General features: G+C 37.2%; 1 protein-coding gene and 2 long non-coding RNA genes across 3 annotated transcripts; 2 read left to right on the top strand and 1 right to left on the bottom strand.

Moving 5' to 3' along the window:
- Positions 1–8,053: 8,053 nt before the first annotated feature.
- On the bottom strand, positions 8,054–8,762 carry LOC149399684 (uncharacterized). Its single transcript, XR_016296828.1, has 2 exons — positions 8,661–8,762; positions 8,054–8,299 (listed from the first exon to the last, which is right to left on the bottom strand). It is a non-coding gene; the product is annotated as an uncharacterized LOC149399684 (long non-coding RNA).
- A 2,610-nt stretch (positions 8,763–11,372) lies between these two features.
- Positions 11,373–12,963, top strand: NRPB12 (DNA directed RNA polymerase, 7 kDa subunit). The gene is made up of 4 exons (XM_089612542.1): positions 11,373–11,463; positions 11,844–11,889; positions 11,994–12,086; positions 12,626–12,963. The coding sequence occupies exons 2-4, from the start codon at positions 11,850–11,852 to the stop codon at positions 12,646–12,648; spliced, it is 156 nt and encodes a 51-aa protein (XP_089468668.1). The 5' UTR covers positions 11,373–11,463; positions 11,844–11,849; the 3' UTR covers positions 12,649–12,963.
- Positions 12,964–15,799: 2,836 nt separating this feature from the next.
- Positions 15,800–26,548, top strand: LOC149399682 (uncharacterized). The gene is made up of 21 exons (XR_016296457.1): positions 15,800–15,848; positions 15,942–16,224; positions 16,319–17,340; positions 17,451–17,502; positions 17,614–17,772; positions 18,547–18,624; positions 18,881–19,002; positions 19,103–19,252; positions 20,766–20,826; positions 20,922–21,442; positions 21,570–21,671; positions 21,858–21,926; positions 22,374–22,659; positions 23,723–23,904; positions 23,986–24,097; positions 24,179–24,290; positions 24,372–24,483; positions 24,565–24,676; positions 24,758–24,871; positions 25,401–25,452; positions 25,640–26,548. It is a non-coding gene; the product is annotated as an uncharacterized LOC149399682 (long non-coding RNA).
- The last annotated feature ends 1,045 nt before the right edge of the window (positions 26,549–27,593 follow it).

The raw sequence follows: 27,593 nt of genomic DNA, 5'->3' as shown, positions 1-27,593 counted from the left end.
TTATGTTACATACGTAACGCTTTCACATTCACAGTGTATATATATAGATATTACTTCTGTGATTAGGAGTCCCCTGGGATTTGCTTACATATGATATAATGTGAATCAAATTAGTACTTAACATGAAGTACATAAATAATGTACCACGACTCATAATCTGTATTTATCTAAATATAGATAGATAGGTATAATATGGATGTATGTTTACCTAGTCAATAATAGCCAACAGTCCAAATGTGAAGGCTGGGATTTTAAACAACATAATTCAACTATATATATATATATATATATATATATATATATATTAATTTTCTATCTAGCTAGTGTCTGTCGCTAATGAAAATCAGATTCTGCAAGGACAAATATGAAAACCACACACACGTCACATGGGCGTTTTATTTATGTATACAAGTGTTCGATATATTTAAAATATATATCTGTGGTAAATGGTATGCGTCATTTTTTAAATTTGAAGGTTATATATATTTATAATGCACCTAAAAATAAATAAAACTTTACCTGGATGGGATCAACTTCTGACTTTTTATTTGCTTCATATTGACCACACATATATGTTAGTCGGTTTGAAAATTGGTTCAGAAAGGTGAGTTGTTTTGGCAGTGGAAACATGTTTATGTATCCAAAAGAAACTTATTGTCTTCTCCTGAAAGCTGGCTCTTATTGCTACCAATTTATTGCGATCACACTTTAGATTTTCCGACTAGATAATATACAATAAAGACTAAACAACCAAATACTATAAAGAAAAGCCTTTTTCTTCGCATATATGTGTAGCTTGATATGATCATTGACACATCACGACATGCTGGTTCGACCCGGAAACACGAGTCGAGAGCGAGTTTGTGTCAGTTTTTAATTTTTGATGAGCCGAAGAGGACATCAACAATGTCTTGGACACAAAGAAGCATATCAATATGAACCCCGTTTTACGGTAAAACGCCGACGAAATTCGCCCATAAAAATACCCATAAAAACTGGATCATGTATATGAAAGTTTGAAAGTCATTAGTGAAATAAGAAATATAAGAATAAATGTGCTAGAAAAGTTCATGTACGCAAACGCTTATTGTAAATGTTACAAGTTGTTAGTTTCTCTTATAAATTAGTTTACCATGCCTTCAATGATAATGGATCTATTGACTCTTGCTATATTACAACCCATTACTCAAAATTTATATATATTTATTATATATATATATATATATATATATATATATTTTTGATTTCCGATCAGTCAAACCACGAACCAAAACACACAAACACGCACTCGAACACAATCAAATTTGTTTACGAGGTTCAGCAATTCGCCTAATCCCCGGAACTCCTCTCTCAGAGTTCGTATCCACTATGAATCTCAGATACCCTGTACAACACAATCAAGACCCCTGTGATAGCTCACAATCCGAGCTTCACAAACCTAAGAAATAAGATGAAGAAGAAGAAAGAACTACCCGAGAATAATCCCAATCCTCACAACTCTCTCGCTCTTTTCTCTTTTTCTGTTTGTCTTGATTTGCCCTGTGTTTTCCCGTACAAAACGAATTCAAATTTTCTAAAGCTTAATAACACCTCATTTATATAACACAAGGTGCCAGCTCAATACAAGATAACTAATTACCTAACTACCCTTCCTAAGTCTAAGTCAACTGAATATTCAACAAACTCCACCTTCAGTTGTCTTCGACTTAGCTTCACAGTGGACGACGACGTTCTGAGAGAATCATTGTTCAAACTCCCTGTTACCTTACTTCGACTCCAAGCAACTTCAAACAGTGCTTGAATTTGCTGAGAGGTAAAACCTTGGTGCCACAATCTGCTGGATTCTCACTGGTGCTAACTTTCTGAATGTCTATCACCTTCTGAGTAACCTTGTCTCGGATGAAGTGATGCTTAATCTCCACGTGCTTCGTCCTATCATGGAATACTGGGTTTCGGCACAAGTGAATTGCACTCTGGCTGTCAGAGTAAATCACCGCCGTGCCTTCAAAGAATCTTAACTCTCTCAACATTCCTTGAATTCATATTCCCTCTTTTACTGCTTCAGTAGCAGCAATATACTCTGCCTCCGTGGTAGACAAAGTAACCACTGATTGTAGCTGAGAGCGCCAACTGACACAATTCCCACACACCATGAAGTAGTATGCTGAGGTTGACCTCCTCGAGTCTCTGTCTCCGGCATAATCCGAGTAAACGTACCCTTCGACTGTGACTTCCTGTGACTTGTTCTTCACGTATCTGAGACCTGTACGTGTAGAACTGGCAATATACTTGAGCATTCCCAGAATTGCAAACCAGTGAGCCTTTCCAGGGTTTGCCATGAACCTGCTGAGTGTACTGATGGCATGAGCCATGTCAGGCCTGGTACACGTCATTGCATACATGACTGACCCCACTGCATTTGAGTACGGCTTATCATTCATAAACCTCTTGTCTTCATCACTTTCCGGGCACTGAGACTTAGACAACTGCAGATGAGCACTTAGAGGTAGGCTAGTGAACTTTGACCCCCTGACCGAGAATTTGTCCACAACCTTCTCTAAATACCCTTGCTGATTTAGGAATAGACTTCCTTTGTCTCTATCTCTTTCAATTCTCATTCCCATAATTTTTCCAGCTGCTCCCATATCCTTCATATCGAACTCTGAACTCAACAGCTTTTTCATTTGCTCCACTTTTGACTTTTGCTTGCTGATAAGCAGCATGTCATCCACATACAGTAGCAAATACTCGGCTTCATCAATCTCAGTCCCTCTAAAGTACAAGCATGTATCATAGAAGCTTCTACAGAACCCTCTAGACGTGATAAAGGTATCAAACCTGATGTACCACTGTCTAGGGGACTGTTTGAGTCCATAGAGTGACTTTTTCAGAAGACACACCATATCACTCTTCTTCTGAACTTCAAACCCGTCGGGCTGCTCCATGTAGATGGTTTCGTCTAAGTCCCCATGAAGAAACGCCGTTTTGACGTCCATCTGTTCAAGCTCAAAGTCAAACTGCGTGACTAACGAGAGCATGAGCCGGATTGTCTTGTACTTCACAACCGGCGAGAAAATCTCATTGTAATCCACTCCTTCCTTTTGAGTGAATCCTTTAGCCACGAGCCTTGCTTTATATCTTACAGGTTCTGAATCGGTTGAGCCCTCTTTTATCTTATATATCCACTTGCACGCCACAGTAGACTGATTCTTCGGCCGCTTGACAATTTCCCACGTGCTGTTCTTGTGTAGGGAGTCCATTTCTTCATTCATGGCTAACTGCCACTTCTTAGCTTCCTTGCACTTCACAGCCTGTTGATATGTTTCTGGCTCTGTCTTGTTTATCTCTACTGCTGTCATGAACGCATAGGCAAGTAGCTCCGTGTAGGCTGAGAAACCATATCGCTCCACCGGCTTTGACTCCCTTCTTGTTGTGTCTCTGACAAGGTGGTAGCTGGTGGGTGTTTGAGGAGAATCTGATCTATCTGATTCTTTAACTTCAGTGGTTTCATCTTGGTTGGCGCTGAGTTCTTGACTTGTGTCCATTTCTTGGACAGTTTGAGTCACACGCTCCACCTGACTATTGTCTCGCTGATTCAAACCAATAGTAATCTCACTTGACATCGTATCTGCAGGGTTAGTACTCATAGGATCTACACTCCCTATACTAGCAGGATCATTCAAGCAAGGAAAAATAGTTTCTTTGAACACAACATCCCTACTGTTAATAGTCTTAAAACCTATTTGTCCAACTAACCACAGTCTATAACCTTTAGTTCCTTGAGGATATCCTAGAAAGATACACTTAACAGCCCTAGGGTCAAGTTTTCCTTCTTTTTGATGAGCATAACACAAACAACCAAAGGATCTCAGGTGGTTTAGATTAGGAGGTATACCTGACCATTTTTCCTCACATGTTTTGAACTCGATTGCGCTTGAGGGACTCCTGTTGATCAGATACGCTGCTGTGACCACAGCTTCACCCCAAAAGTTCTTTGACAAACCTGAACTAAACAGCATACATCTCGACTTATCAAGTAGAGTCCGGTTCATTCTTTCAGCAACTCCATTCTGTTGAGGAGTTAGCCTAACAGAATGGTGCCTTTGAATGCCGGATTCTTTGCAAAAATTATCAAACAACTCATTGCAAAACTCTAAGCCATTATCTGTCCTAAGAGTTTTAACTCTTTTATCTGTCAGGTTTTCTACAAGAATCTTCCAGTTTTTGAATTTTTCAAAAGCATCACTTTTATTTTTCAAAAGATAAACCCAGACTTTTCTTGAGAAATCATCGACTAAAGACAGAAAATAAATGTTACCGCCATGAGTTGGATTCCTCTCTGGACCCCACAAATCCGAATGAACATACTCGAGGACTTGACTTGAGTTGTGGTGACCGGTTTTGAACTTGAGTCTATGATGCTTTCCCAGCATGCAATGCTCACAGAAATCCACTCTGCTTATTTTCTCTTTTCCAAAATAGCCTTGTTCCTTCATGACTTGAAGCCCCTTGTCGCTGATGTGCCCAAGTCGCTTGTGCCACAAGTTTGCTCGTTGATCTTCTGGCGACTCGTTTGTTGCAGCAGCTATGCCAGTAATGGTGTCACCAATCAGGTGATACAAGCCATCAACCTTCTGACCTTTGATCACAGTAAGCGCTCCCTTTGAGATCCTCATCGTTCCATTCTCAATCTTGTTGGAGTAGCCTAAATCATCTAGGACACCTAAAGATATTAGGTTCCTTGTGAGACTCGGAACTAGCCTGACATTTTTTAGGATTCTTTGACACCCATCGAACATCTTTATGGTGACATTTCCTATGCCTTCAACCATACAAGTGTCGCTGTTTCCAAGTACCACTTTTCCTCCACCGATTTCTTTGAAATCTGAGAGATATTCTTTCTTGAATGTCATATGGTAAGTACACCCTGAATCCAGGATCCAATCGCTTCTTGGGAGGCTGTGTGACATCATGAGTACTTCTCCGCTGTCATATCCGTCGCTGTAGTTAGCTGAGTCATTCCCTTGCACTTCCCCTTTTGAGTCTTTGTCTTTCTGTTTCTTGAGCCAAGAATAGCAGTCCTTCTTCAGGTGTCCTTGTTTCTTGCAATGATAACAAGTTCTTGTTTCTTTATCTCCGGACTTTGACTGGCTTCTTTGCTGACTCTTGCCCTTGGAATTCTTGTTGCTAGAGTTGCTTTGCCCCCTTGCTTTACTTTGGGAATGATCGCCGCTTGACCTTGTAGGACTCCTGCCCCGACCATAATGGCTTTCACCACTAGAGTTATGGCCTTTCTCTGCCTTCAACTCAAACTCCTTGGATTTGAGTGCAGATACAACTTCTTCCAGAGAGATTTCTGTGCGACCATATTTGATGGCGTTCTTGACTTCCTTGTAGGTCTCTGGAAGCGAGTTGAGAATAATGATCGCTTGATTCTCGTCGCTGAGACTCTCGTTTTCTCCGGAGTTGGCTAATTCGATTGTCATCTTGAGGAAGTCGTCGAGATTTTCGTCTAGAGACTTGGAGTGGCTCATCTTGTAGCCAAAGAGTCTCTCTTTCAGAAAAATCTTGTTCGTCAGAGATTTGACTTGGAAGAGTTCATCCAGTTTCTTCCAAATCTTGGCTGGAGTATCTTCTCTATCGACCTGTCGTATTATCGAATCTGATAGATGAAAAATCAAAGTACCAGTTGCAGTTTCAAGTACCTCATTCTTCTGTTCTTCAGTAGTTCCTTCGGGCCACACGATAGGATCTTCGATTGCTTTGAGAAGACGCTGTTGTGCCAAGAGTGCCCTAATCTTTCTCCTCCAAATCCTGTAATCACCATGTCCATCGAACTTGTCGATGTCGATCCTCATATTTGACACTGGCCAAGATTCTCTGCAGATTTGAATTGCTTGATTCGCTTGGGCGGCGATGGTTACTGCAGATTCTTTTCCGGTGTCTTCTTCGTCTTTCTTGACGGTGCGAGTCGGCTCAAGAACCACCGAGTCTTTGTCTTGATCGTTCGCCAGAGTTGCGTCGTCTTGGGTTTGGACTGATCAGGAACAAGATCGCTCTCCACCAAGAGCTCTGATACCAATTGTTGATTTCCGATCAGTCAAACCACGAACCAAAACACACAAACACGCACTCGAACACAATCAAATTTGTTTACGAGGTTCAGCAATTCGCCTAATCCCCGGAACTCCTCTCTCAGAGTTCGTATCCACTATGAATCTCAGATACCCTGTACAACACAATCAAGACCCCTGTGATAGCTCACAATCCGAGCTTCACAAACCTAAGAAATAAGATGAAGAAGAAGAAAGAACTACCCGAGAATAATCCCAATCCTCACAACTCTCTCGCTCTTTTCTCTTTTTCTGTTTGTCTTGATTTGCCCTGTGTTTTCCCGTACAAAACGAATTCAAATTTTCTAAAGCTTATTCAAGATAACTAATTACCTAACTACCCTTCCTAAGTCTAAGTCAACTGAATATTCAACATATATATATATATATATATATATATATATATATATATCACTCTAATAAACTCTGTTTTTGTACATATTTGGTAATAAGCATATCACTGCTGATATATATATATAGTTTGTTGTAATCTTCAACATATCATGTAGTAAATATAAAGTGCCAGAGAGCAACATAAACTATACTAAAGTAGCAAAAAGAAATAGCTAGTCAATACTCGATATTTATTAAAAGTTGATCGACTTATATCAAGGATCTGGGAAGATTGAGACCAAGGTGGGAACGTAGTCGATGACAGCACTGAAGCGCCAAAAAGGGTCAAGTACTTCCATGAGCCCGAGACAGTTGTCACCGTCATCGTCCGTTTGTGGGTCCCACAGAACAAGCTCGCTGCTGGCGTTGCTTTTCTGAATGATCAGAGACCGGTCGCTCCAAACTCCAAGAATCTCAGGGCGAATATTAACCGCGAAAAGCTTGGACCAACGTTACCATCATCGTCATTCTTGATCATCACCCAAAAATCATACGTGTTGTTCCCGATCGGATCACTCACAATCACACCCGGTGAGTCCTTCCACCTGAAAATTGATCCCTTTTTTTGTGTCTTCCACGGAATAATAACCAGGCACATCGGTCAGGTATCGCGCTGAGATAGTTTCTCATAGATACTTCTCGTACCGCAAGGTGTGATATCCCAGAGCCAGAGTCCGAAGAGAGGCTCGAGCTTCCTCAACAAATTGGCTCTCTTGCTAAGCGACGTGGTGCAATTATCTTCCACGTCTGATCTACTCGTACCACCTTGTAATCGTCACTCTTGACGTAAAATCCTATACTCAATTTTGTAGAAATCACCGTCTTCGGTTACAGGATCTGTAAGAACTCTATATTCTCTTGTGGCTGGGTTCCACAATATCAAGTCTACGGACTGGAAGCTAAGCAGCTTGGCGAGAAGAACGAGGCCGTTCGAGGACCCGATTAGGTCGATGTGGCGGGTTCTTTGATATTTATGATTTTTAAATCTGCTCCACAGATAGGACATGTCTAACTCCTCCACTTCTGGTGGAGTAATATTAGTTTGACGTTGAACGGAGAGCGAAAACAGTTTCTGATCTTCTCTTTTGTTGTCGTTTTTCGCCGAAATGATGACGGAGATTTCAGTGGAGTTACGACGGGTGTGATGGAGGGAGTGGGATTTCAGCGAAAACAGTTTCTGATCATCTTTTTTTTTTTTTTTTTTTAAGTTGCGATAATCTGGAATGTTGAAAGTATTGATAGTTGTCTAAAGAACATAACAATGCGTGATTCAAGGTGTTAAACACGATATGGCAAACATATATATTTAGACTAACAAGACCATAAGATTTAGAAGGCCATGGATGGAGTTCCTATCTACTTGTTTGATGGTAAGAAAGAAAAAAAGATGACCTATAATCAAGCTTTAATTTACAGAAAATTAGTCATCCAAGTTTCACACAAATATCAGAGGAATATAAAGAAAATGGCAACACAGCATTCTATGAAATGAGACTCAGCAAGTCATTCTAGTTCTAACGGATCTGAAACTAAGAAAACAAATACAATGTCAAAAATCCAACTGCAATATGGTAAAAAATATACTCAACCTGATTATTTGTGCGATTCTCAAGCTATTTATTATTATTTGAAAGGGAAAAAAAATCAATAAATTTAGTTAACATGAAATAGATAGTGTCACATCAAGTACTGTAGAATATGACCCCCCAAAAAACTAACCAAGATCAACAGGGGCCAAGGAGAGCCATAGAGTTGAGCGGCTCTTATTTTCTTATAGACATTTTGTCAATCACCTGGAAGGCAAAAAAGACAAATATCAGAACGATCATTTGTTTCTTCTTTCTACGAGTAATTGACAAGAAACATATAAATATAAATCTCTAATAGAAAGACCTAATAGAATACTGGAAATACAAGGCACATAAGATAACCAAATGGTTCAGGATTTGGAGTCGCTCATGAGACGAGAAAGAAAGAGCACTAAGAAAATGGATAGAAACGGAGAGGCTTAGAAAAGAAAAGATAAGCAAAGAGCGCGCGCGGAACAAGGAGTAACAAAAAGCACATTCACATTCTCGTTTCGCTCAACAAGGAGAGAGAGAGAGAGAGAGAGAGAGAGAGAGAGAGAGATAGAGAGCGAGAGAGAGAGATTACCTGACAAGGAAAAGTGAGCTTCTGACGGAGAAGGAAGCATAGAAGCGGGGAAGGAGAGAGAAGGCCACTGTAGTATTTTATGTCGCGCTTCTAAGAAAGTACGTAGTTTTTTTTTTTTTTTTTTTCAATGGTGAACTTTTGTTTTTAGCAGTTGTTTTTTTTTTTTTTGAGTAATTTTTAGCAGTTGTTAAATGATAACGTGCCCAACACGGCTCTAAAAAAGAAAATTATTATTTTGCCATCGTTTTTAAAATAATTTTCTTTTGTTTTGAATTTTGATAAATAAAAAAGAATAAGAGTTTAAAAAAGTATATTAAGTTCATTTTTTTTCTCTCTCTCCCCTCTTCTTCGTTCTTTTTCGATTTTACCCACTTCCCATTGTAATTGCCGCCCAACCCATAAAGGCCATGCGGACTTGACGTCATCTCCACCTTCCTCTAGTATCTCACCGGCTGTCCCTCGTGAAAGAAAACACTTCTTCTTACAAGAAACGAAGACAGACATTCAAATGAATGCCTGTACGTACAAACACCAAAAAAAAATCATAACTTTGTTTTCGATCAAATTTACTGGACGAGGGTGATAGAACATTTTGCTCGTCATGGATCGAAGGCGGAGTCAGAGCAGAAGACGAGGTCGAAGATCAACCACCAACGCACCGTAGTTTCGCCGCCGAGGAAGTCGACCACGAGAGGGTTTTCCAACAAAAGCTGCTTTGCCTTCCTCGTCTTCGATCCCATCATCCTCACTATACCTCAATCTCATCGCCTTCTTTTTCTTCTTCTCGTACTTGGACATAACCAAAAAAACAATATCGTTGAGAGATGCCTCCGAAATGAAAAATCCGAAACGAAACTTGCTTCAACTGAGATTCGAGAAATAAAGGAGTTGGCCTTTTGTGGTCAATGGTATTTTTCAAGGGATTGGAAACTGAATGTTGTTTTAGAGTCTGCAAATCATTTACACTTGATAGTCCCGTTTTCGGCGAGACTGATCCGACGAAGTACGTCAACTAAACCCACCGTGCTGTGGAGGTTGTTAAGCACCGGCCATGAGACTTCGAGGGGTTGGAGAGTACGACAGCATTTGGCTCGTCATCGATTGAAGGCAAAGGTAGAGCAGAGGACGATGGCAAAGTCCGAGGGGTTGGAGAGGTTCTTAAAGGGGTTCATTGTTTGGGTCATCGAAATTGATAAAAATGTTCGAACTTTTTGCTGTGTAAATTGAAAGAAATATTTGGGTATTCTTGGCTATGAAAATTGATAGAGATTGATCAATAGCCTCTGCCGTGGATCAGATAGACCACGACAACATCTTGATAATAAACTTTGCAGCGCTACGTGGCTTTCATGGAAGCCGCCGAACGAAGGCTTTAAGTTGAATATTGATGGTGCTTTCCGCGATGGTTATGGGGCAGTCGGAGGTATCATTCGTGATGGAAGAGGTACGTTTATATGTGGTTTTGCAGGTCCGATCAAGGCTACAAATAGTCTGGATGCGGAGACGGAAAGTTTGGTAACTAGCATTCTCAACCTCTCGAAATTTTGGGCGGATATCACTACCATTGAGAGTGATTCAAAAGTCCTTGTTGATTTTGTTACCGGTAAAGTTAAACCTCTTTGGTATATTGGATGTCGATGGAACATGATCAAGAATTGTGGATAGTTAAACCTCTGATAGTTTACCGACTCATATTCGATCTTTGATTGTAAAAGATGGCACAAGATATAGATATCATAAAAAATTTGTGTAATCTATATTCTTTACCTTCTTCTTTTTTTTTTCCTGTTTATTTGTTAAGAAATATCTCTGTAACCACGGTTTTCCTCCGCCACAAGTGAGTGCTTATTAATAAAATTTCGTGGTACCGTCCACGGTTAAAAAAAAAATTATATTTAATTTAATAAGGATATTCATATAATCAACAACTCATTTGATCATCGTTGGTGGATTGAAATCCTTTTATTCTTTTATTTAAGTTGCTTATTGCGATATTACTATACTATCCTTCTTTATTCAGTCACGTGTGCAACATGTGCCAACTTAATTTACAAAATCGTAAAAAAATTGACCGAAGAACTAAAAGTGATTAAAAAAAGTTTGAAATTTGAACACCATAAAAATAGAAATAAAAATTTATGTACCACAATGATACAACCACCATGATACATAATACAAGGGGGGTAAAGATGTCATTCTTTACTTAATTATTGGTTTCTTTTTTACCCAAAAAAATAAAAAAATTGTGATTGTGATATTTTAGTTCCTAATCTTTTCAATTGTAATCACTAACTTAGTTTTTTTTAAGTATTGATTTAGAAGTTTATTCGGTCTTTTTTAAAATATTTTTTTTTAATAAAATTTACCACCTAAATTACTAAAAATATTTACTAACTGAAATATCTTGTTAATTTTATAAAATAAATCAACACAATTATATTTTGACCTTAGAAACACTAACTAAAAGTTTAACAATTAAAATTTTTTAGAGCATTATTTTATCTAAATTATATTCTTTTTTTAATTATGAAAAGTTATATATATATATATATATATATATATATATATATATGTATTTTAAGTTTTTTAGGATTCGAATTTATTTTAAAAGATTAGTATTTTTCAGAAATGACAAAAAGCTACTAAATAAGTTAGAGAGAGAGGGTGTTTTTTTATAAGGGCAGTTTAGTAAAAGTAATGAAATTTCTCAGAAAAAAATACAACCCTACCTATTTTACCAAAGACACACATGTTCATTCGACCATTCCCTTCAGGCCGTCTTCCTTTTCCCAACCGTCGTCAGGTTCGTATTGTCGATTTGCGTTGGGTTTTCTTGTTATTCTCTCGATTGATTTAAATGGGTAATCGTCTAAGAGAGAAAAGGGGTGATTATTTTCATGATTAAATCTTGTTCTGTGGTTTTCATGGGGAGATTATTTTTTTCAGTTGACTTAAACCTTTGAGACAAGTTTGGAGCTAATTTTGCTCTCTCGCTTGCTTCGCTTTCTGTTAAGAATAATAACACAACTGCTCTTATCGAATTATGGACTTCAAATTACCCTTGTTTTCGTTCTTTGACCCTCTTTTGTAATTATAGAACCAGAAAATCAGAGCGTTTATTCTTTTGGGTTTGTAATGTTTTTTTTATTGAATGATTTCATATATTGTTGTTGGTGTGTGTAGAGATAGATGGATCCTCAGCCAGACCCAGTGAGTTACATCTGTGGAGGTACACTTGCTTGCTGCTATATATGACTACTATTAATTTCTCTTTTTATGAAACCTTATTAAAATGATGATATCAAATTAATAATGGTGATATTGGTATTGTAGACTGTGGAATGGAAAACACTCTGAAGCCGGGGGATGTGATACAGTGCCGCGAGTGCGGTTACCGCATCTTGTACAAGAAGCGCACCCGTCGCAGTACTTTCTCTCTCCTTAACTCCAATTTCATAACTATATGAACACACATATATGTATGTATAGCCTCAAAACCATACTTCTAATTTGATATAGTCAAAGATGCTATGAGTATGACAGAGGTTTGAAACAAACAAGTGTAATTTCATATAGGCAAAGCTCCTATGAGGTTTGCCTTGAATTGTGCTTATTCTTTATACAACAAATGTACGGTTCTTGTTCCTCAAAACCACTGCTTATCTTTTTATATCTGTTGTATTTTCTTTCCAATTCTTTTGTCTGCTATATGTTTTTTTTTTCTTGGAGCCATTAGCTATATTGCTTACCGGCTCGCCCCATCGTAGAAAATTTGTGTCAGTATTATATTCTTCACACCAAACATCTATAAAACAAAAGCTCAGTTGATGATTTTATGTGTGTTTATTTTTTTAATTTTAAGCTAACCTATATTCAGTTACTTTAATAAACTATGTAAATAGTTTCCTTTCGATGCTAATTGTTATAAACAAATGTATAACCTGTGACTTTGGCTTGATTTGCAGTTGTTCAGTACGAAGCTCGTTGAAGTAATTATTCGCGAACAAGTTGGTGTAACAGATGCTTATGTGTGTTTATCTTCAAGAGCTTCTATCTTTGTAAAACAGAAATACAGGGTATGATGATATTCAGAGTACTAAAGTTAGTCAGTGGAATTTCTGTGTGAATTGAAGCTCGTTTTTATATTTGTAAAACAAAAAAACAAGGTATGATGATATTCAGTGTAGTGTAGTTAGTCGGTGGGATTTCTGTGTGAATTGAATTTGAAACGCGCGTTTCTCTCTGTGAATTGGAGATGTGAAGTTTCTGGTTTTAAAACCAATAATTTTTCTTTTGGTGGTTAGTGTTGAAAATCATATTACATGTGCTAGCATCCAGCCAGACTATAACATCGTTTTAAGTGATATTCACGACTTAATTGGGTGAAAAAAAAAAATCTGTATTTTACGTGAATATATAAAATAAAAATTACTAACATAAAAAACATTGCTCCTAAAATTGCCACTCAAAACATACGTATTCATATCACGAGTCGAAACATGTTTGAAACCTTAAAATTGTAAGTAAGATCACGTGGTTAAAAAACCCGAGGTCGTTGGTTTCGAATATTACAAAATTCATATCACGAGTCGAAACATGTTTGAAACCTTAAAATTTACCTCCACGACTAGTTCAAAATCAACCAGCACTGAACTTAGAATCACTAATATAGGTATTCATGTTATGCAATAAATTTGACAATTTAACTTTTAGATGACCGTCTATGTTCATTCATCAAACAAAGGTTTAGTCACAATTGACATAGTTATAAGACAGATATCAAAAATATTCCCCATGATCTTTAGGGAATTACTGTTTTAAAAATAGAAATAAACAAACAAACCTACAATCTATCTCATTCTTCGGACGAAAAACCTAACGGAAGGTTATATCGAGCACTCGGAGCTATGGACCGGACGTGCATGTGTACCGCTTCTGTGCTCTGACAATAAGCTCAATGAACTCTCTTACAAATACTTCAGATATTAGATTAAAAAATTATAAACAAACTTACTCAAACTAATATATTAAAAAGAAAAAAAAAACAAACCAAGCATTTTACTCGGCAGTTCGATCATTGCACGTTGAGGTTGAACCCTTCGCAACCATTCTGGCTTGGAGATTGTTTTACTCGCATTTTCTCCGAAACTGTTCAAGTTCATACATTACTCTTCCTTCTTGATTCATCTGATTCGACCCGAGTTTGTTACGCGGAGCTGAGTCTTTCATTTTATCGCGCTCGTTCAATGTCTCGCCTTTCTACTATTCTGAAACAAAGCTAGTCTGACCATCAGCCTATATCACCAATCAATAAAAGAAGGATCTCAATCAAAACATTTTCATTCAGTGTTAACAGAGTGAGTTTATTTATTTATTTATTTTTTAAAAGGGACGCTTTGTCCTAGTTGTGGCCTGAACCCAAGAGCTAAAACTGGTGTTGGTGGATGTACTCACCACCACTGGCGGTCGCCGGCGGCTTTTTCTCCATAGCCAAGAGTGTTAGTTCTCTCTGTGGGGTTTTGAGCGGATTTTGCCTATACAATATGAAAAAATTAAGTTTATTCCTTAAAATCTACATTAAAAAAATATTAAATTTAGACAATGTTTATATTTTTTTAATTAATTCGACATGCACTTTTAAATAAATTAAATATCTCACTCAATGCTCATTGTTCATCACGTGAGAAAAAATTTAACATATGATTAGAGAGAGAAAAAAAAGAATAACATGACTAATTATAAGTTAGTAATAATAATTACTACTGTATGTAAAATATAATAAAAAAAATTTAGAGTAAAGAATAATAATATTATTACTCGTGAAGGATTTTGTGTCTTTACCAAGGATTGAAATCTCGTATCTCGCAACCTTACCGCACTTTAAATTTTGAGGGTATCTCGTCTCGTACCAGGGTATTCCGCGGTATTTGACGAACGTTGAGGGTATCTCGTACCGCGTGGTAACTCGCATTCCGCGAGGTATACCGCAAATAAAATGGTATTCCGCGGGGTATTTGGACAATAAGTAATTTTTAAAAAAAATTACAATACATACATATGTTGCAAGTGAAATTAATGGGTTTAGGATACTAATAAAAATTGTTTGATTTTCTCCTAATGAATTTTGATACTTATAAATATTATTAGTATGTTAAAAATCATTTAATATCATTTAAAAACATATTACACTTAGAGAGTAATTTTGATATTAATTTGTGAATTAGAATTTTTAGAGTAATTTTGATATTGATTTATAAATATTGTACTTTCACGAAATTAATTTTGATATCACTTAGATATTAATTTGCAAATTGTAAAAAGAAAAAGTACAAATTACATTACCAAACATAGTACAAAGTACAAACCAAGACTATATAACATAGGATAGAAGTTAAAATCTAATACATTACCATATACACTGTGAGAGGGTGTGGGAAAACACATCTTGTGCTTGTGGTAATGGCGCAGCTAGCAGATACTAAATGGGTATCTCGCATCTTGTGCTATTTGAAATGACTTTGGCATACCCAAAACAGTCTAAATTTTTTTTTTAACATTTTTTAAATATTTTTTTTAACATATTTTTAAGTCTTTTCGCGAGATATTCATTTTCTCCCGCGGAAAGTGCGAGAAATTGCGCGGAAAGCGCGAGAAATTGCGAGAGACGGCGAGATTTAATACATACCGCGAGATATACTCATCTCGCTCTCGCAGAGGTGCGAGAAACGAGATCTCGCGCGAGATACCCTCATCTCGCGCGAGATTTCAAACCTTGGTCTTTACTAAGAGACTTTGGCAGGTAATTTTAAATGAAAAAAATTAGACTGAAATGAGTTGATAAGTTTACATAATTACCCTCATGATAGCCTAAATTAGGACCGAAGACCACATTGAATGCAAAGGAAGACCACATTAAATGCAGGAGATTAGTTTGTTGGTTTTCTTCCAGTTGCACTTTTTTTTTTTTAAAGGAACTTCCCGTTGCACTTCAATTAGTGAAATACAATGACCGCGTATAATAATTAAATTATAAATAAAGAAAAACCAATGCGCGTTAATTTGGACGCCAAGTTTAATGAACATATAAATAGAGATCGCGCTGCTTTGATGAACATATAAATAAACTCTTTCTTCTTCCATTCTGACGATCTACGGTTTTTCCAATTGCGCTGTTGTCTCCACGGGATGGTACGTTTTGTTTTACTTTCCTCAGCTCTTAGTTTCTGGTTCCTCTTTAATTTCCTTTTCTCTAAAGTATCTTTGATTTTTTTTCGGTTGTAGTTTTCAGATGAAAACTACGCTGATCTAGAGTTTTGATGCCCTCGATTTCCTAGACTGCAGTCTCTCCTCGCCGGCTTCACACGGCTGATCCTTGCGCCGACTCCGCCGGAATCTCGCCGGTCCAACGTGTTCGGTTACGGGATACTCTTCCCGTTGTCTGAGCCTAGATTTGGTGGTCGATCTAGGTCGCATCACCATAACCTGGTCTCTGCTTCCCGTCCGACTGCTGGATCAGAGCCTCTGGTGGCGGACAGTGCGGCGGTGCTCCGGCTAAAAAGGAATGGTACGTTTTTTTTTTCTTTTTCCCAAACAGATTTCTAGTTCATCGTTCTCCTCTCTCCTTTTCTCTAAAGAGTTTCATCTCTTCTTTGATTTAGGGTTTAAATGGAAACTAGGGTTTTGTCGCCGCTCACCCACGACACTGTCGCTAGCGCCGACCCCAGTGGAAGCCGCCATGTTCAGATGGGATACTCCTCCCGTTGTCTGAGTCTGGAGTCGGTGGTCAATCGACGAGATTTCCCGGGTAGGCAAGGTCGCACCACTCTCAACAGGTTTCTGCTTCCCATCTGGCTGGTGGATCAGATCCTCCGCTGGGGTTCCGGTGGCGGAGCAGTGCTCCGACAATTGCGCAGTGGAGAGACACACTCTGTGGAGACAAACCCTCATTCCCGACGCCGTCCCCGACAGAAGCTCGCCTCGCCGGTCCACCACGTTTGGTTAATGGGATACTCATACTTGTTTATGCCTGAGCCTGGAGTCGGTGGTCGACCAACGGCTTTGGCCGGGTCGCACCACCTTCAACAGATCTCTGCTTCCCGTTCCGGCTAGTGGATCAGAGCTTTCGTTGGGGCTCCGGTTAGAGATAGAGATCGTAAGCTCGCCGGTCCACCATGTTTGGTTAACGGGATACTCATACTTGTTTATGCCTGAGCCTGGAGTCGGTGGTCGACCAACGGCTTTGGCTGGGTCGCACCATCTTCAACATGTCTCTGCTTCCCGTTCCGGCTGGTGGATCAGAGCTTTCGTCGGGGCTCCGGTGGCTGAGCGTAGTGGAGATAGAGATCAGAAGCTCGTCGGTCCACCACGTTCAGTTAATGGGATACTCAAACTTGTTTATGTCTGAGCCTGGAGTCGGTGGTCAACCAACAGGTTTGGCTGGGTCGCACCACCTTCAACAGGTCTCTGCTTCCCGTTCTGCCTGGTGGATCAGAGCCTCCGTTGGGGCTCCGGTGGTAGAGAAGCCCGAGATCAGTGCTCAGGCAAGAGCGGGGTGGAGATAGAGACACGCTTTGGAGACAAGCCCTCATTCCCCGACGCCGTCCCCAGCGGGTTTAGGAGAGAATTCGTGAAGACTGGGTTGCTGTTATTACCTGAATCGTTTGTATTCACCGCCTGACAGGTTCTTGTGTTTGGTATTTCAGGTTCTATGCATATCATAATTGTATTTTGTTTCTAAAATTTTGGTAATGCTGCCAACAAATGAAGATCGTGTACTCTCTTTTCTATCAGGAGATGCTCGAGATTAGTGCGGCGGTGATTGGGCGGGTGCGTTGTTGTGGAGGTGATTGGGAAAGTTGTTATTGCCTATAAAATACTGTTTTAGCAGCTTCTTCTTTACTATTCTATTAAGGAATATAGGCTTATAATTCTAACTAGTGACAGTGATTTACAGGTAAAGCATTAATGTTGGTTTAAGGCGTCGTTCAGCAATGTAGCCAACATTTTTGTGAGCTGGAACGGCGACCGTGTGGAGTTGACTACCGCGAACGATATTCTTGTCTAGAACGACGACCGCGACATAGATTTCTGTTTGTTGCGTAGAATATATCTGGTCAGTCTAGTTTATTTGAATACTTTGGTAAGACTCTATCGATACTTGAAAGAATATGCATAATTTATTGAGGTAACATACTGGACCGTTGCTCCCATTAAATATAAATGGTGAAGATAAAAACTTGGTGAATTATTGAAGGATCTATCTGTTGAAGAACATATATATATATATATATATATATATATATATATATATATATATATATTATTGTCGTATGTTTGTATTTTCAACGTATCCTCTTTGACTGGACTGTATTCTTAGAGATGGGTGATGTTAAGGCATGCATTCTCATTTGAGATGTCTGTTGAAGTATTCAGCGTTTTTCATAAGTTAATTGTGATCCAAGTTTAGCTTATGATCCATTTCGAGCAAAAAAAAAAGTTTAGCTTATGATCCACTTCCTTTATATTTTGTTACTATACCCATGTCTGCAAAATGTTATTTCGTTTGTAGTATTTATAAAAACAAGGCCTGTCAGTTTCATCACATAAGATATCTTTTAATCACATGTGAAAGATTAACAACTGAACTCATGCTCTATAGTTTTTGACCAATGACAAATTCATGCTCTGTGGTTTTTGACAAATAACTCGATGGTATTTCCGATTTTTGTTTAAACATGTCATTTTATTATAATCTGATTTCATTTGTAATATTATTGGAGCTGGTTGGCAAACAACAAGTTTCTGCGAACCAAAGTCTGCGAATGCATTTAGGTAAAAGATTAGTTAACCGTTTTCTTTTTTCATTTGATATTGTAATGACTCTCAGGTATTGCAAAATTTCAAAGAGCTCTCCATGGTTTGTGGCCTAAACACTACGACCAACAAGGTCTCAAATATAGTTCAGGTGGCTTCGAATGAATTATCCCTTTTCAGGTTCTGTTGTATTGGATATCTGATTTAAGTACACGTGCCAAATAACCTAACACAAACGTTCTTAGGTTTTTGGGCATGTACTTAATTAATAACTGATGCTCAATAAAGGTTGGAAAAGGACATTAACATGCCATTGTTTTATTCTTCAATCTGGATGTAAGAGCATCGCGTATTATCCTATTCATTGTCTATATCTCATACTTTCTTTTGTATTACTTTTCATGAAGCTAACATTTCACGAGTTACGCTCTTGGGTTTGTCGGCATTGAAAGCGTAACTGGAAGATCTGGTTGGTTCAGTCGAGCAGCGGGCTATTATAGAGCATCGCAGAGACATGGAGATCAGAGTGGTAATTTATTCATTTTATTACTATTTACTAACTCTCTCTTTTTTTATAAAGTTATGACCATCGGACTTGGGTCCACATTCTATCTCTTTGTGCTCTGCAGCGCAGGAGCTGGTCATATGACGCCAGCTGTGACGCTTTCATTGGAAGCATATAAATCATTTATTCATCTTGTATCATTCTGGGCAAGTCTGCCGGTGCAGAGCGAGATCCACTGTGGCGAGAAAAAGCGAAGAAGATTAGGCGTTAGGAGGTTTGAATCGGTTCTCACCATTTTTTATTTTGTTACCAAATGACTCATTTTAATCTGAATTACCAAACTGTCTTCTTAACTCTGCACCGCTAGTTATTTCTATACAGACCTAGTAACAAATTTTGTCTTTTGGGTCCTTTATTTCATGATGTCAATATCAACCAGGGGTTCAAATATGCCCCGCTCCAGCAACTCCTCCTCTGATCGACGGACCAGATCTCAATAACAAATTAGCAATGACATTATTGTCATCATCATCATCACCATCATCATCATCACCATCATCATCATCATCACCATCATAACCCTCACCATCATAATTCTCACCGTGTTCCTCATTGAAGAACTACTTCCCCGAAACTACTACAGCTTTGATCCTCATAGCCCTTTTTTTAATGCCGATTAGTTTGGGATGTGGGAGGATCATTTACTTGTTTAGTTGAGAAAAATGGTAAATCAGAGAAACCAGGTGTAAAATATGCTATTTTTGTCTATGTTTTTCTTTTTGTTTAGTTGCATCTTATACTATAGGGTTTCTAAAAAAATATTTATCCCATGAACAAACGAAGAAATTGAAGTCTCTTTTCTAGTTGAAGATTTCTAAATTCTTGTAGAATCATACTGAAAATTTCATGTATATTCCGTGATGAGTATTTGTAGTATTATTTTTAAAGCCTGAAAGAGAATTTAGGTCTCCTATTTCTTGCTTTAGTATTAATGTCTTAATTTCTTTTGTGACATGTTGGTTTCACATAGTGGAGTCTAAACCCGAATCATTGTCCTAGCCGACCCACGACTGTGGTGTCATTTCTTCTTATCAGACAAAGCTGAAACCGTCCCTTGTTTTATTTACTAAATAGTTCTTTCAGGTTTAACTGTTTAGTAGCTTCTTCTTTACTACTCTATTAAGGAATACATTCTTATAATTCTAGCCTATAACAATGACTAACAGGTTAAGGCGCCGTTTAGCCATGTAGCCAACATTCTCCTGGACTGGAACAGAAACCGCGTGGAGTTGACTACCTCTCCCACTCTCTGTTTGTGGCATAGAGTAATCTGCAACGGGTTACAGTCTACGTTGCCTCCCACGTTGTAGCCTCAAGTGGCCTGGGCCCCCCCCCCAAAAAAAATTCAGGCTTAAATTTTTTTTTTCCAGCCAAAATTCAGTTTTGGCCCCCCCTCCCCCCCCTCCCCCCCACCCCCCCCCGCCTTCCGAGTCTGGATCCGCCACTGTCTGTCTGTCTGTCTGTCTCTCTCTCTCTCTCTCTCTATATATATATATATATGTATACGCAATATATATCACTCTATTTTCTTAGTCTTGATATTGTCTGAAAGTATCTAAATTCTAAAAAGAGTATTTGTTTGTGCGTTTATTTTTCACATCTCGACATAATCTTTCAAAATCTGAATTTTGGCGGCCTAAGAGGTCCAGGGTACAATGTCTGTGAAATGTTATTCACTTGTTTATATAACCTTGTTGATTTAATGTCAATTGTGATTTTTATTACAGAAACTAAAATATAACTGGTCTTATTATGTCTACACTTGCCCAATTCTGAATCTAAAACTCGGTCAGCTTTTTTTTTTTTTTTTTTTCCTTATGTGTTTTAAAATATAAAGATTTGTTTATGTATTGATTAAATATTGTTATCTGTGGAATTTACAGTTATCTTTCACAAGACAAGATAGCCAACCCGTGAATGCTGGGACTTTGTTTGGGGAATCTACAGTGTATGTGACGTTTGTATTCACTTGTTTATATAACCTTATTTATCACTGTCAACTGTGATTTTTTTAAGAGGAATAAATATAAATGGTCTTTTACTTACCCAATTATGAATCTAAAAACAAACTTTTATATAAAGCTTTTATGTGTTTTAACATACACGCATTTGTTTATATATGAATTATATATCATAATTTGTGGAATTTACAATGATCTTTCACAAGGCAAGATAGCCAACCCGCGAATGCTGCGACATCGGCAATTGCCTAACAAGATAAGAATGTTGAATTTATTTGGAATTTCATTATTTGGTGTTCTTTCATATCATTTAAACTTTTATTACTATCCCGTGTTATCTTTCTCCTCAGCTTATATTAGCAACTATTCCAGATGCCAATGGCAAGTCACCAAGTATTGTGACAAAGGATAATATTAAGTTACTTTTTGAAATACAGAAAAAGGTATGTGATCTTCCAACAGAAACTCTTTAAAATAATTTGTATGAGCTGAATCGGAGTCCTTCCATTTAATATCTACTCACTTACTGTATTTTATTTATTTATTTATAAATTGTTTTGTCTGCCACAGGAGGATGGAATCAGAGCAAACTTTTATGGACCAGGAATATCTCTTGATGATATATGTATGAAGCCACTGGACCAAGATTTTGCCACCCAGAGTGTCTTGCAGGTAGAATTCGTACTTATCCAGAGGATTCCTGTTTCACAGGGATGATTTTCATGCTTCTTATTCGCCTCATTAACCGACCATAATAACAATTTCATACTTCCAGAATATTATATAATATATATATATATATATATATATATTTTAAATCAATTTGATGTCATAACTTACATTATATTTTGATGACAGTACTTTAAGATGGATCCAGAAAATTTTGATAACTTTGGCGGAGTTGAGCACCTAAAGTATTGCTTTGAGGTATGTTTTACGAAGTAACTATGCTGTTGTATGTCTTGTAAAAAGCTACCTTTTGAATTTACAATTTGTCTTATCTTGTATGTTAAGCACTTCTCCTCTTCTGACAAATGCATGAGTGCGTTCAAAGCCCCCCTTGATCCTAGCACTGCAATTGGAGGTTTCTGGGAACAACTATTCTGAGGTAATACTAATACTTGCTTCTAATTTTTTCTTGCAAACTGTATATAGAACTCTAAAGTTTGTTTCCTCTTTAGTTATGTTAGTTACATTTTTAACATACACTAGAATTGGAAGTTCTATGTCGGCTAAATCCGGAACCGGAATATCTGTGTTCCTGTGAAGGCAGGTGCAAAACACTATTGTTGTTGTTAATAAAGTAAACCACAAAAATATCGGCCGTATTGGTTCCATAAACTGGCGATATAGTATGTTTTTATTTTCTTGCAGTCAAAATTTTATAGTATATCAGTTTGTCTAATCGAGACCGTCGTGGCTGGGATTCTCCATGGTCTGGTCAACAATACGAATGAAGATATAGACCACCGTGGAAGAGCAATGGTGTTATTAAATTGGTAGCTGGTGTTTCCAGGCTCAGCCCATATCAAATATCAATTAGTTCATGATCTCAAGATGGACTGGAGCCATGATCTTAAGATACCCGTATTTGTTGAAACACTCCCAACAATCAACTTTACGTAGATCCCATTATATTCATCACGAGGGAGCCAACGTGGTAGGTTTTCTGTAAGTATATGTATCTACCTATATTTTCGTATTAATGTTATTCATAATGGAAAAGAGTCGGTGACATCTAGAACATTTTACAATTAATGGCCTATCCATGTGTGTTTCATAATTTAGATGACTGCTTAATGCAGTATTCCCTTTTTACTCATCCGATCTCATTATGTTTTTGTTAATATTATCAAGACTCTGTGATGCCGTTCAGAATCCTTTTTAGAAAATTTTATTTTTGCAATTGAATAAATCAATATCATAATGACTTTATTTGTGATTTGGTCGAGAGGTTTGGGTGCTATATCTAGGTGGTTGTGATTTTCTAGTGTATCATATAATGTATGTATATAATTTAGTTATATATGATGGTGCATGATAATTATAAGCGTGTAATGGGATGTGTTTTTTTTTTCCTTCAACTTTATACAAAACCATTTGAATGCTCATAGTTTGAGAATGTCACCGATTGTATAGTATTGGTTTGTTAGATTGCTTTAACATTCTTGTTATTTTTCACTATTATATTGGTACTAATTGCATTTTCTTTCATTTGTTGGGAAATATTATTTTCTGGTTGTGCATTGTTTTTTCTTTGTCAGCTTTATCTGCCAACTATATGAATGCTTCATAGTTTGACAATGTCACTGTCCGTATAATTTCGGTTTGTTGGATTGCCTTTCCGTTCTTGTTATTTTTCAGTATGGTCTTGTGTATAGCTGGCTTGCCTATTACCAAAAAAAAAAAAAAAAAAAAAAAAATTCATCTCTGCTTAGCTATGAATTGCATTTTCTAGACAATTTTCTTTTTTGGTCCTTTATGTTGTGATATCACATAACCATTTGGAAGGTCTTCGAGAATTTCACTGATTGTTACTCTCGGTTTGTTGGATGGCTTTAGTATCCTTTTGTTTTACTTTTTTTTTTTTTTACTATGGTCACATGTAACATTAACTTCACTCGCATGTATAGTTGGCTTGGCTTTTTATTTTCTTTTTCTTTTTTTCTTCTCTGGATTGCGGTACTAATCGCATTTTCTTTCATTTTTCTCGGCAATATCAGAATCTCCTACAGCAACGATTGGATCTTTGTCCCCATAAGCGCTGAAGATCATCATACATGGGATGAGACCGTTCTCGGGTCAACTAGCTAGTGCTGAAAGATGTGGCAAAGTAATAGAGGGTTACAAGAGATAGGTTAGAGAGAACGAGGACTATGTTCAGTTCTTGGAGTCAATGGACAATGTAAGTTTCTACATATTCCTTTCGATTTCAATCTCTAATACTTGTTGACTTTCATTACATTGCTTTTGTAAAACCACACAGCTTAGTCAATGGACTAGCTAGTGCTGAAAGATGTGGCAAAGTAATGGAGGGTTACAAGAGATAGGTTAGAGAGAACGAGGACTATGTTCAGTTCTTGGAGTCAATGGACAATGTAAGTTTCTACATATTCCTTTCGATTTCAATCTTTAATACTTGTTGACTTTCATTACATTGCTTTTGTAAAACCACACAGCTTAGTCAATGGACTAGCTAGTGCTGAAAGATATGGCAAAGTAATGGAGGGTTACAAGAGATAGGTTAGAGAGAACTAGGACTATGTTCAGTTCTTGGAGTCAATGGACAATGTAAGTTTCTACATATTCCTTTCGATTTCAATCTCTAATACTTGTTGACTTTCATTACATTGCTTTTGTAAAACCACACAGCTTAGTCAATGGACTAGCTAGTGCTGAAAGATGTGGCAAAGTAATGGAGGGTTACAAGAGATAGGTTAGAGAGAACGAGGACTATGTTCAGTTCTTGGAGTCAATGGACAATGTAAGTTTCTACATATTCCTTTCGATTTCAATCTCTAATACTTGTTGACTTTCATTACATTGCTTTTGTAAAACCACACAGCTTAGTCAATGGACTAGCTAGTGCTGAAAGATATGGCAAAGTAATGGAGGGTTACAAGAGATAGGTTAGAGAGAACTAGGACTATGTTCAGTTCTTGGAGTCAACGGACAATGTAAGTTTCTACATATTCCTTTCGATTTCAATCTCTAATACTTGTTGACTTTCATTACATTGCTTTTGTAAAACCACACAGCTTAGTCAATGGACTAGCTAGTGCTGAAAGATGTGGCAAAGTAATGGAGGGTTACAAGAGATAGGTTAGAGAGAACGAGGACTATATGTTCAGTTCTTGGAGTCAATGGACATTGTAAGTTTCTACATATTCCTTTCGATTTCAATCTCTAATACTTGTTGACTTTCATTACATTGCTTTTGTAAAACCACACAGCTTAGTCATTTGAATTAGGTTTTTGTATGTTGTGTTTTTCCTGATTTATAGCATTCTTTTAAACTATATATGGTTTGTTATAAATAAATAGCCATAAATGTAAATCGGATAATAAATTAAGAGAATAAAGAGATTTCTCTCCTTGAATGGATTTTAGCTTTTTATCGATCTATTAAAGCAAAATTGATAATTTTTTCTCATGTACATAAGTTCGCTATTATTCTAAAAGCTTTGGCAGAACCCGTAAAATGAAGCATTGGTTTGTGCAATGTAGTGTTAATATCGCGTTTGTGAGTGTTAAGCAAGTAATTGTCTCCATGAATACCGTTCTATTGATTGATTATGATTTATATTGTCTGTCTTGCTTTGATGTTTGGGGCTGAAAAATATTCAACATCGAAATCTGACATTATGATTTTATTGTAACTTGTATGAAGTTGGTGTGCAGGGTTTGACATGACTGTTTCTGGAACATTTTTATTGCAAGTTTAAGCTTTGAGGTATACTTCTTACCCATAAAAGAATGTTTTTTGAAAGTGTAAATCTTGATATCCGCTCCGTTGTGGCGATCGATTACAAATTGTTTGTTATTCGACACTATGTAGTAATGATTATCTTTTCGGTCCTTTGTTTAATTATGTCTACGTTTGAAAGACATCCAATAAATGAATTTTCCATACCAACCAGGGGTTCAAACCTCCTCGCTCGAGAGACTCCTCCGATCGGTATACCACATCTCAACAACCGATTAGTAGGGCCATCTCATTGTGTTTCCACGACCACACGACAGCTCATTGGAGAACGGCTGACAATGCAGTCAGAGAAATTCTCAGCAGATATTGGAATGGGAGGATTCGCAGTTCACTTCGTTGAGAACGGCAGTGATCAGAGGAACCGGGTAAAACATATATTTGATATTCTTTATGTTTTTTCTTTTTGTTTAGTTTGATACACTAGTATCTGGAATGGGAGGATGGACATTCACTTAATGGAGAACGGCAGTGAATCAAAGGAACCGGGTAAAACATATATTTTATATTCTTTTTGTTTAGTTTGATTCACTAGTATCTGGATATGGTGTTGTGGGCTTGATGATAAATCTATTACAAAGATGAAATTGGTAGAAAGAAAGAGTTTTGAGCAGCAGACTTTGGAATATAGTTGAGAAACTTTTTAGAGGACATGACCAATCGATCCATTGGCTTCGAATAGTCCATGACAGGTGAGGATCAGTGTATGTAGGTCCATGTACCCCGTGCCACGATCAGTGTATGCATGTCCGTGTACTCGTGCCACTTTTATTTCTTTTGTTTGGTTTTGTTTTTTCCTGATATTTTGGTTCCTAGTTCATGATCTTAAGAAGGGCTGTAGCCATGTTAAAACCCCGCTGCTCGACTTAAATAACCTTGACAGAGACCTGTACTCATCACGAGGGAGCCAACGTGATAGGTTTCCTGTAAGTATATATATCTGCGTATGTTTCGGTGGACAAAAAAGGTTTGTTAGTAGTTTCCGTTTTTTTTTATTATTAATAATGGAAAAGAGGCGGTGACATCTAGAACATTTTGCAATTAATATTTTTTTCTGTTCGGTCCTTTCTCATTATGTTTTTGTTAATATCATCAATACTCTATAATGCCATTCAACATCCTTTTTAGAAAATTTCATTTTTGTAATTGAAAAAAGCCATATTATAATGACTTTATTTGTGATTTGGTCGAGAGTATTGGGGTATTATATGTGGTTGTGAGTTTCTAGTGTATCATATGATATATGTATATAATTTAGTTATATATGATGGTGCACGATAATGATTAGTGTGTAGGGCTGTGTTTTTTTTTTCAATTTTATATGTTGTGATATCACAAAACCATTTGAATGCTCATAGTTTGAGAATGTCAATGGTTGTATAGTATTGGTTTGTTAGATTGCTTTAGCATTCTTGTTATTTTCCACTATTGTAATATGTATGGGTGTCTTGGCTTGGCGTGTTTTTTTTTCTTTTTCTTTTTCTTTTCAAACCTGGTTTGATACTAGTTGCATTTTCTTTCATTTGTTGGGCAATATTCTTTTATTGTTGTGTAGTGTTTTATTAGACAACCATTTGAATGCTTGTAGTATGACAATTTCACTGTCTGTATGATTTCGTTTCTTTTTTTTGGTTTGTTGGATTGCCTTTGCGTTCTTGTTATTTTTCAGTATGATCTTGTGTATAGTTGGCTTGGCTACGAATTGCATTTCCTTCCATTTTTCTAGGTAATATTCTTCTTTGGTTGTGTATGTTTGTTTGACTTTTTTCATCTTTATATGCTGTGTTATCAGACAACCATTTGGAAGGTCTTTTGAGAGTGTCACTGACTGTATAGTCTCGTTTTGTTGGATTACTTTAGTATCCTTATTATTTTTAGCTATGGTGACATGTAAATTCAACTTGGCTCGTACTGTATAGTCTTTTTTTTTTTTGCTCAACTAATCGCAATTTCTTTTATTTTTCTGGGCGATATTTTTTGGATTATGTTGTGTGTGCTTGTGAAGATGCTTTGCGCAGTGAGGCCAAATATGTACAAAATATAGATACAATCCATTACAGATTAAGTGGTATGCAAATCCCTAATTACGGAAAACAATACAGAATAAATAA

This window comes from Urtica dioica, chromosome 4 (genome assembly GCF_054948205.1).
Source record: "Urtica dioica subsp. dioica isolate 48M chromosome 4, U.dioica_male_clone48M_v1_H2, whole genome shotgun sequence".
NCBI lineage: Eukaryota > Viridiplantae > Streptophyta > Magnoliopsida > Rosales > Urticaceae > Urtica > Urtica dioica.
The sequence above is the reverse complement of the archived record's forward strand: the minus strand, read 5'-3'. Positions and strand labels throughout refer to the sequence as shown.